The sequence below is a fragment of the Setaria italica genome, chromosome V, assembly GCF_000263155.2.
Source record: "Setaria italica strain Yugu1 chromosome V, Setaria_italica_v2.0, whole genome shotgun sequence".
Lineage (NCBI taxonomy): Eukaryota > Viridiplantae > Streptophyta > Magnoliopsida > Poales > Poaceae > Setaria > Setaria italica.
The window spans coordinates 6,417,560-6,428,413 of NC_028454.1; the positions used below are offsets into that span (position 1 = coordinate 6,417,560).

At 45.1% G+C, this 10,854-nt stretch overlaps 1 protein-coding gene and 1 long non-coding RNA gene across 5 annotated transcripts; one reads left to right on the forward strand and one right to left on the reverse strand.

Annotated features, from left to right (window-relative positions):
* Positions 1–356: 356 nt before the first annotated feature.
* LOC101755842 lies at positions 357–5,024 on the reverse strand. Of its 3 annotated transcripts, XR_002677825.1 has the most exons (4): positions 3,554–4,598; positions 2,009–2,911; positions 1,281–1,368; positions 357–671 (listed from the first exon to the last, which is right to left on the reverse strand). It is a non-coding gene; the product is annotated as an uncharacterized LOC101755842 (long non-coding RNA). The 3 variants fall into 3 exon arrangements; XR_001164149.3 differs by lacking the exon at positions 3,554–4,598 and adding an exon at positions 4,616–5,024 and having other exon boundaries at positions 1,281–2,911; XR_001164148.2 differs by having other exon boundaries at positions 1,281–2,911; positions 3,554–4,600.
* Positions 5,025–5,280: 256 nt separating this feature from the next.
* LOC101756098 (putative disease resistance RPP13-like protein 3) lies at positions 5,281–9,338 on the forward strand. 2 transcript variants are annotated; one of them, XM_004967922.3, is made up of 4 exons: positions 5,281–5,450; positions 5,632–6,441; positions 6,608–8,220; positions 8,338–9,338. In XM_004967922.3, the coding sequence occupies exons 2-4, from the start codon at positions 5,642–5,644 to the stop codon at positions 8,529–8,531; spliced, it is 2,607 nt and encodes an 868-aa protein (XP_004967979.1). In that variant the 5' UTR covers positions 5,281–5,450; positions 5,632–5,641; the 3' UTR covers positions 8,532–9,338. The 2 variants fall into 2 exon arrangements, with proteins under 2 accessions (XP_004967979.1, XP_004967978.1); XM_004967921.3 differs by having other exon boundaries at positions 5,282–5,450; positions 6,608–9,338.
* Positions 9,339–10,854: the final 1,516 nt, after the last annotated feature.

Sequence of the window (10,854 nt, forward strand, 5' to 3'; positions counted from 1 at the left end):
GTGAGCTACCGCCATGACCGGCAGACGAGGTGGAGGCGGGCAACGGCGGAACCAGGGCGGCCGGCCGACGGTGCGTGCGTTGGTGCTGCAGGTCGCCCACGGGTGCCGAGGATAAGGCGTCAGGGCTGCTGAGGCCTGATGGTGGGCTGGGCCGTATCGCCAAACTCGATTGGTACGTCTCGGCCCACGTATCACATTTTTTCATATTTATTACTAGGAATGTGCCCGTTGCTACGGACAAAATAAATTCCCTTCATAATGACCAGAACCAGAAGGAAAATGCCTCTCAAATATGTCCGCGACCATGTTTCCAACCATAATAATCATTTTGCATTCATACATTCAACCACAATCAATATTAACTTGTCATGCACATATAAATCCAAATCTCATTCCAATACACATCCATGAACGTGTCCCAATTGTTCATTATTATATTTCAAAAAAGACATATGTCATGTGTACAAGACCTACCATTTGTCACGTACATCCACTTGAGTGGTGAACAATGTTGTGGAACCAAAAGGTTCTGTTTAAGTTTGCTAGTTACCAAAAGTATCCCTCCATCAAGAACCAAAAGAGCCCCAAAGTATGAAGGATCATGTAATCCTTAACTCCCCTCCGTTCCATTCCATGACAATGCTTCCTTTAGTTGACAATAGGTGAACTGACTGTAACGAAGAATATGACAAGTCAGTTTGCAAATTTAGCAAGGAAAAATACATGTACTGCTGTACAGGTGATACCATATGGTTATGTTGAACTAAATCAGGCTTAGATTTAAACTAAATTTGGTTATGTAGTGTTGCCCTGTTAGCACATGAATGCTGCATGTTGCTTATGCTGGACAGGTTATGGAAGTATGCCACCACCATTTTGTGCATCAGTTAGACATGAGCTCAAGCAGAGTATGGCACAAGTGACAAAGGTACAGATTTATATTCAAATTCAGCAAGATAGACAATCATTCAAATAAACACTGCAAATTTATGGTAGGAACTTACCTTCAAAATATATTCTTTGATGAAGAATCTAAAGCTAAATGCAACTATTTAATTTTCCTATGTATTATTGCATATGGCAGTAGCCAAATTATTTGATTCAAGTAAAATAGTTTCTGCTTCTACCTGCTCATCAGACACATTATCCCAATGTTATAAAGTGATTCCTCAAAGACACAAGTAGTTATCCCAATGTTATAAAGTGATTCCTCAAAAACAAAATACTAACTTCAGGTGTGCAATAACCAACCAGAAAATCAGAAAATTACGCAATCCAACCTTTCTCTGAGCACGCATCTTCTTAAAATAAAGTAGCATATTACTGGCTTGCTATTCTACTTCTTTCCTGTAAGCAGTTCCCGTGAGTCTGGGATAAAATTTACCACCAATAAAAGAAGGAAAATGGCGAGTTAGTACTCAAATATTGTTTTCGCACTTGCAAGGCTACAGAAAAGTTTCAGTCTATTGGTGCAGTCTGCCGAATCAAACAGTAGGCCTGGCAAATACTTGGTTCAGTATAAGAAGAGAATCCAAATTATATATAGTTCAAAATGATGGATATTCTTCACCAGGTTTATGGAAAACATTAGTCTCAGTACATCACGGCTAATTATCTACAAGACCGAGAAAGAACTTATAATTTTCTGGCAACAGTAAGCAACATGACAAGATCAAAGATGATGACAGGAACCAATGTACCTGGTAAAAACTAAGAGCAAAAATGTATGCATAAGTAGCCAGACTGTTATGTATCAGACATGCAGAACTGACCTCTCTCTGGACGTGGTCCATATGTTAAGCATGGTTGGCTAGATACAAATGAACACAATCACATAGTAATGCACTGTCATGTAAGGTCGTTCAGTATACAACCAAAATTCTATGTATATCAGTATATCTATTGCCGATTGCCCCTATTGTGCAACATAAACCATTGCAAAAGCATAGCGATTTCAAAATTTTGGTACACCTCAGTACCTTACCATGCTCTGGTTTCAAGAGGTTACCTTCCTAGAATGCCATATACTATTCCAGTTCTACACTTTGTCTGGCCCCTCTTTCGTCTCCGCCTGTAACTTACTACGCACGAAATCTCCAGCCAGGCTATTAGAGGAACTTGACTCTTCTATGCAGATGGAACTTCGCCAGCAGGCTTATCCTCAAGAGCTCTAGCTGCAGGTTTGTCAAACGGTTTCACAGGCTCAGCAGCAGAGGACATGTCAAGAATACAAGGCAGACAAGTTAGGTTTAATTATCTCAAGAATTTGTATGTACACATATCTATGAAAAAAAGCCATGTGTAAAATCATTTTCAAATATAAGGCCCAATTGCACAAAGAGGTATTTATAGATCACAAGACAAAGGACATTATTGCTGGCCTTTTAAGATGCATTTAGGTTACAATACATAGCAGCTTGTTTCAGACGATAGTTGCTAACACATAATCAAAGAAGAACTCCATCAAGTAATGCAGAACACCACGCTGAGGATTGCATATTTGCATGCTCACATTTGAGATGAACTAAAAAATTTCAATAGGGCCTGAAGCTTTCATACTTCTGTAGTTATGTTACAATCCATAGTTTTCTATAAAATGATGCAATCGATATGAACACTGTAGTTTTCTCATTGCCCGACAGGTAACAGGTTCCAAGTAGGTTGTGTACAATAATATATCTATGCTTTTACTTTTCAGGCAAAGACATAACCGCTCAACCTGAGAGCTTGAGGCTAGGTTTCTGAAAGAAAAAAAAACTGTTCCTAATAAAAGAAAAAAAATCTACAAGCCTTTGAAGGAAACATAAAAGGTAGTATACTAAATTGACAGCAGCAGCCTAGCCTGTTCTGTTCCACGTGATGATCCATCCAACATTGCTATCCAGAACTGCAACAGCTCCACAATTACAACCTAAGAGAGAAATTGAATGAATACATGCATCCAACAGTTTCATAGTATTAACAGAACTTTCTTTTTTTGTTACCTCTTGCAAGATTACTCAAAACATATTAACAATGTGTGCACTAAATTGACAATTTCGCACCCAAACATCCAAACTTTCCAAAGCAGAGTAAACCTAATTTCAGATCCAACATTTAGCACTGATTTCAGCTATCCCATGGTCGAAGCTGCTAGAGTTCAGCTAACCCAACCATGAATTCTACCCCCAATCACAACATGGTCCAAGGCATCTCATACAGGAGGCAATAGGCTAGACAATATATCATTAAAACACCAATCCTTTGCAGCACCGTTTCGTGGAAGAATCCGGCATTGTTTCATTGCAGAATCAACCAAAAATAAATCAAGCGTGTGTCAAGTGAAAGTATAATTTTTTTATTATCCTAAAAAAGAGTTGCAGGCAGCAAAGCACAAAAACCATTGGGCTCCCAGCCGGCCACAAAATTGCCATGATGGCTCATGCCATCTCGTGATATGATGACTGGAAAGGAAAAACTAATCCCATGGCCATTCAATCCTACGACGATTGATACGAATTGGATCAAATTGGATTGGTCGAATGGAATGGACAAAAATCATGGAAGTGATTACCTAAAGGCTTGCACGGGCAGCGTGTTGCTAAACTTGCAGGCAGAGACGTCCAGATGCCGCGGCCGGAACAGATGCAGTCGTCGCCGGTTTGTTGCCAGAGAAGATGGTTCGCACGGATCCCCATTCCTACAGCCCATGCACCATCGGCGGGACGGTTGGCGATGGAGTTCCGGCGGGGGATGGGGCGTCACCGGTGGGGGATGGAGTGAGAGAGGAGGCGGAGATCGAGCGAAGGAGGCGCCGCCCTAGGGAGGATGGCGACCTTGCGGCGCTTGTACCTGGGGCGGCGCTGCCCGGGGTCGGCGCCCGCGCCGGCGGCGGAGGGCGAGGTGCGCTCGGCGTCGGCCTCCGAGTCCGAGGAGAAGAACATCTTGGGGCGCCATAGGGTTGCGGCGAGTGGAGCGAGGCCACGACGTCGAGGAGGTGGATGGAGTAGCGGAAGGAGCGGATCTTGACGTCGCGCGGGGCGGCGCGGTCGGCGGTGAGGCGCTCGATGCCCAGCTCGAGATTGGCCACCACGGCACGCTGCGGCGGTGGCAAGGCATACTTCTCCCTGAGCTCACTAAGGAACTCAGCGTCCACCAGTAACCTCCCCGCCGACCGCGCCACCGTCAGCGGCCTCCTCCCCTCCTTCCCCTTCCAAGCCAGCGGCGGCGATGCGTGCCTCCGCCTGCACGACCTGGATCTCGACTCCGCCCCGCACAGCGTTGCGCAGAGCAGGCCGATGCGGGAGGGGATGGAGCTGAGGATGGGCCCCACTTTAGCGTGCGGTAGATTAAGTTCCGAGAGGAAGCAGCTTGTAGTCTACGGTGTACGGTGGACAGGGTCTACGTAAAGGGTATGTTATTGATGGAATAATCTACACCATCAGTTTTGGATCTAAGGATTGCAACATCATCTCCTTGCCCCAGCATAGGATGCCGACGACCATTCACGGTGGCGCCATGCATGCTGCTCGTGTGCTCGGCCGGAGCATCGCCGGAGACACTGGAGAACGGCATACGGTGCACAAAAATCGACGGGGATAGGTAAAATGGAACCGTCTTGGGATAGGGATCTCACCTTTGGTGACTCGGAAGGCCGCAGCAGCCAGCAGCACAACACGGACGTAGAATGGAGAGAGGGCTTTGTTGGGCTCGGATGAGATGTGGCGGCGTGGCTGCCTAATGGTCCCGCGACGCCGGCTCCCTGGACATCTGTGGCGATGGCGACTGTCCACGGCGTCGGGCGCCGTGTGGTCGATGGACGACGGCAACTCGCCGCCGATGGATCACGGCTGCGACCGGGGATTGGAGAGGGCGTCGTGCGGTGGCGGCGGATAGGAGTTAAGGGGGGCGCTCGGCCGATCGTAGGGCTTAGGATCGTCACTCCTCTCCGTGGGACGGTCGTGGGCGCTGGTGGGTCCTCTACATCGATCGGAGGGTGCTGGTGGTCTCGTCGCCGCTTCTTCCGGAGACGGACGGCGAAAATTAGATGCAGCACGGTACTATGGAGCCGAGGACCCCCGACGTACGCACGTTTCGTCGCCTTTTTGCTTTTTTTTTAAGGAGGAGTAGAGAAGAGAAGAGATTTTTATAGCCTATACTTCTTGATAGTACGTATCCGTATCGTATACGTATCCGATACAGGATACGCTACGTATCCGTGTTACATACTCCTGTATTTATCCAATTATCCTGTCCTCGTGTATTCACACACATCAATTGCCATCGTCGGTGGACCATCTAACAAACAAACCAAAAAACAAAGTCAACGGCCGCGGCCAGCGAAACAGCAATTTGGGCGGCTCGCATGTAACGACATCGATTCAAGGGAGCGGCGGAAGTTGACACCCCACCTCAGTGGCCAGGTCCGATCCGGCGAAGAGCGGCGGCGCGATTCCCGCCGGCGGCGGGCGGTGAGTCCTAGCTGTCTCTCGTACTCCCGTTCTTTAATTTGTGCGGGTCCCAAGATCGAGATCCTACTCTTAGGCCATGGTTTTCTAGAGCACCACCATTCTACTCCTCACGCCACTACTATTGGGGTTCTTCAGAAATGTTCCACGCGCATACACAGCAACCTTACTCGCAATCTTGCAGGGACGGATTCATGGAGGTGGTGATGGGGGTAATGTCGAGGCTCATCCTCAAGATTGGGGATCTGCTCGTCGGCGAGTACAAGCTGCAGAAGGGGGTGAAGGGGGAGATCATGTTCCTCCAACCTGAGCTCGAGAGCATGCAGGGCGCCCTGAAGGAGATAACCAAGGTTCCGTCAGACCAGATTGACAGCCAGGACAAGGCCTGGGCCAGCGATGTGCGAGAGCTCTGCTACGACATAGAGGACAGCATCGACACATTCATGGTGCGCTGCACGGGCATTGAGCCTGCAGGGCCGGATGGCATGAGGGGGTTCATTAGCAGGAGCCTTGATTTGCTGACAAGGCTCCGGATGCGCCGCAAGGTTGCTACTGACATCAGGGACATCAAGAGGCGTGTCATTGAGGCGGGCGAGCGGCGTGAGAGGTACAAGATCGATGTCGATAAGCCTGCTGCTGTTGATCCTCGTTTGTTGGCTCATTACAAGAAGGCAACAGAGCTCGTTGGCATTGATGAGGCAAGGGATGAGGTGATTAACATTCTGGTGGAAGGGGATGGTGTGTCCAGCCAGCATGGCAAGGTAGTTTCCATAGTTGGATTTGGGGGGCTGGGAAAGACGACTCTTGCTAATGTGGTGTATGAAAAGATCAAGGAAAAATTCGATTGCTGGGCTTTTGTTATTGTGTCTCAAAATCCTGACATGAGGAAATTCTTCAAGGGGTTGCTCTATGAACTTGGAAAGAACGTCAATGATGAAACATTGGATGAGAGGCAGCTCATCGATCAAACCAGAAAACTCCTTCAGACAAAGAGGTATGAATAAATCGCACGACATTTACACTCCGTCAATTTCACAATACTACTATACTATAATCGTCATGCACAAAGGTTACATTGGCACTAACTCAAAAGGTAAGTGCAGGTACCCTAACTAGATTAGTTTGCTTATTATGATAAGACTTTTGTATCATATGTGCAGGTACTGCATTGTTATTGATGACATATGGAGTGTGTCGATTTGGGATATGATTAGATGTGCTTTGCCCGATGATGTTGGTGGATACATAATTATCACAACTACCCGTATTTTAAAGGTAGCCGAACAAGTTGGTGGTGCCTACATGATGAAACCCCTTTGTCTTGAGAGCTCCAGAAAATTATTATACAGAAGAATATTTGGCAATGAAGAGAAATACAAATGTCTTGATGAGCACTTAACAGAAGTATCTGATAGAATTTTAAAGAAATGTGCAGGTGTACCATTAGCCATCATTACCATAGCTAGTTTGTTGGCTAATAGAGCTAGAGATAAAATGGACTGGTATGAGGTGTGCAACTCTATTGGTACTGGATTGGAGTATAGTCTAGATGTAGAGAATATGAGGAAGATTTTGGCATATAGCTATTATGATTTGCCACCTCATCTACGGACTTGCTTACTATATTTAAGTGTATTTCCTGAGGATTCTGCGATTGAAAAATTTCGGCTGATATGGATGTGGATAGCTGAAGGTTTTGTACAACATGAAGAAAAAGGGAAAGGCCTATATGAACTTGGAGAATATTATTTTAATGAGCTCATAAACAAAAGTTTGATCCAACCAGTGTATGACAGTTATGAAGCCATAATAGTATCCTGCCGTGTACATGATATGGTCCTTGACCTTGTACATTCCATTTCAAGTGAAGAAAATTTTGTTACCATGTTAATCAATGAGCACAACGCATCTCAGGAAAAAAAGGTTCGTAGATTATTGCTTCAGAGCAACACAGATCAAGCTATTCCTTGTGCTCATATGAACATGCTACAAGTGAGGTCAGTTGTTGCCTTTTCACTAGCTTTTAATCTAATGCCAGCCCTTGGGACATTCAAAGTTCTGCGTGTACTGGATTTAAAAAGCTGTCATCTTTCACAAGATTGTGATCTTAAGCATCTTGGAAATCTATTTCACTTAAGGTACTTGGGAATAGGAAGGACATATAGTGATCAGCTCCCTGATGATGTAGGAAACCTACGATATCTACAAACATTGGACGTAGTGGGAAGTAGTTTTTTAAGTTTGCCATCAACAGTTGTTCAGCTAAGACATTTGATGTGTCTATGCATCGACCAGAATACAAGAGTGCCAAACGGGATTGGGAGCCTAACATCCCTTGAAGACCTCTCAACCCTGTACATTTGTGATGACTCCATGAATATTTTAGAAGAGCTATGCCATCTGACCAAACTCAGGGTGCTAGAAATTTTCTTAGTCCCTGCAGGGAATGTCACCTTGGGGAAATCTCTGGTGATGTCCCTATGCAAGTTGCAAAAAGTCCAGAGTCTGACTATCTGGACCACTGGTGGTGAATGCAACTTCGATGCATGGGTTGCCCCTCGACATCTCCGTAGATTGCAACTACAATACTGCTGGTTCTCAAGGCTTCCAGATTGGGTGAATTCATCACTTCAGGACCTCTCCTCCCTATGGATCTCTGTGAGGGAGCTACATCAGGATGATCTTGAAATTCTTGGAAGGTTGCCAGCCCTCCGTTATTTGTATCTGATGGTGGACCATGAGAATCTCAAAATCCCTCGGAGATTCGTCATTGGTACTAGTTCATTCCCATGCCTTGTAGGATGCAGGTTGTTGGGATTTTTAGGTGCAGTGGTGTTTCAACAAGGAGCTATGATGAGGCTTGAAATCCTTGCATTCACATTCCATGCAGGGGAGGTGAGAGAAATTACGAGCAGCGATGGTAGATTGAACTTGGGCTTGGAGAACCTTCTGTCACTCCAGGAGGTCCTGGTTTACTTCCGATCAAGAGGTGCCAGTGTGATGGAAGTGGAGGAGGCCAAGGCTGCACTAAGCCATGCGATTGAGATTCATCCCAGTCATCCCAAGCATGACATATGGGGATGAAGGTTAGCTAGCCGGCTAGCTGTGGTTGTTATTTTTTTTCTTTCCTCCATTTTGTCCGCTGATCTAATCTTAATTTTCCTCTGTTTTTTTCTCACATTCATATTGATGTTGGTCCGCGCAACAGATATTCATCCTACAGATAGATGAATCATACATGCCCGCATACTTAACACATGTATTTTGCCCAAAAAAATCTATCTGATTCTGCATACCAGTACATTTTGTCAGTAGTGGCGATCTTGTTTTATTTACTCATTTGACCGAGGACATGATGCTGATGCATGTCCTCTTTTGCTTTTCCATCCACCCTAGGTAGGCAAATGTGTTTTTTAGTCATGTCTCTATTTTTAAAGGGTAATTGTTTTGGGTGAACCTATTGCAACTTGTACCATTTCGCCCATGGTTGCAATGCTCAAGAATTGGGAGCAACTATGTCCATTTCGCCATCTGCACCTGTACAAGTTGTCGATCACCTGCTGGAAGCGGCGGCATCAAGACCAGAGAGGCTCTCTCTGACTGGGAGCGGATGGAAAGCCTGGAGGTTCATCTCAGTGAGAAACTGAGGATGTGGCCGGTGCTGGATGGCTGCACTTGAACTGACCTGACCTGAGAAATCAAGTAATGCTAGCTATGGCCGATGTGCTGTCTATCTAGAATTAGCCGGAATGTAATGTGTGTGATGTCAGCCTATTAATGCTAATTGAGTTAAGAACTCAGGCTGGCCTGAGTGCCAAGCTTCTGTGAAGAGTGACAGGCACTTCCTTGTCGTAAACTGAACCAGAATCCTTGTTTTCCTTTTTGCAATGCGATCGGACTGGGGTATACCCCTGGAACTCTAAAAAAACCTATTGCAACTTGTGCTAACTAAAAGCTGACTTGATACTTACTGAAATGGATGAAACTACATCACTGCTGGTTCCCTACACTGATGTTTGTTTCACCCTTCAACATCATTGTAGACTGAAACTGCGTGACTACTGGTTCTCTAGTCTGCTATTTTGGACTCATCCCAAACTTATGGATCTCTCTTTCATTTGAATAATCTGGATACCTTCGGGAGGTTGCTAGCTCCCTGCTATCTTTATTTGAAGGTGGGCCATAGAAAATTCAAAATCCCCTCGTTTGGATAAAACCAAATCATCCCAATACTCATGTATTGGAGTGAAAAGAAAAACCAATTGGAAGGGACTATTGTGTTTCCAATCAAGACCAAGGACATTCGCTGTTGGTGCTTGTTCGTTCCAATGCCTGGTAGGAATTAAGTTGTTCAGATTTATAGGAGCTTTGAAGTTCCTAAGCAAAAGAAGCTATACTGTCGTGATTTTCACCTTGATCATCTTGTGAATCAGTCAGTGAATAAATAGGCATAGTATTTGTTTGTTTAAGGCCCTTTTCTTCTTTTATCTATGTAGTCTCTGCTAACAAATGGCATTGGTGCTTGTAATTTCAAATCATTACACTTAGGACCTGTTTGGTTCCATGGGACTAAAGTTTGGTCCTCCCTTTTGACCTCTTTTAGTTCCTCCCTAAACTTCCAAACAGAGAGACTAAATGGAGGACTAAATGGATTAGTCCTCTAGTCCTCTAATGGTGACTAAAGCTTTGTTCGGCAGGAGGGGGTTTGATCCCGACGCTGATTTATTCCCTGCAGGGATTGGGTGGATCCCCTTGCTACCACCCAATCCCTGTGCGGTTTAATTCCCCGTTAATCCCTTCCTACATATCTTATTCGGTTAGCCAGGGATCAAGGATAGTTCCAGAGCTGCAAGTTATGCATCAGCCTCCAGAATGAAAGTGAGGCATTTTTCCTATCTCTACGTACTGGCCTCTAACAGACATATTATCCATGTTATCAACTGAGAGTGCTTAGAAGTACAAACACATACAAGCACAAGCAAGGCATCATCGACTCGTAATCTCAAAGCATTGCAAGGCATTATCTAACAGGCACATTATCCATGTTGTTTGTTGGTTACATGTCCCTCTTTAACTCAGGGCATGGGCATTACAACACAATATCTAAAGTGGTCAGTACATTAGAATGACGCTTCGACAGATCACAGGTTCGCGATGTTGTTTCAGTCCTTCTATGCCAGTTTCTTCTTTATCCTCAGCTGGAAACGAAAATTTGGAGAAAGAACACATTAGATGCAAAAATCAACAAAATTTAATTCCAAAGTGTGTTTTGACAGTAGCTGATGACACATTGTCAAATGCCATTTCAAGCAACGTCCACCAAAATCGGAATTGAAAATAGTTGACATCACAGCCAATTTAATGGACAAAAAATGCTGCACGCATGCAAAAACCATCAATGTTGGTA

What these genes read in the sequence shown, in the direction of transcription:
- LOC101756098 (XM_004967921.3), top strand. Translation starts at nt 5,642, where the DNA reads ATGGAGGTGGTGATGGGGGTAATGTCGAGGCTCATCCTCAAGATTGGG. An exon ending in AAACTCCTTCAGACAAAGAG is followed by an intron (nt 6,442 to 6,607) that starts GTATGAATAAAT and finishes TCATATGTGCAG; the next exon opens with GTACTGCATTGTTATTGATG.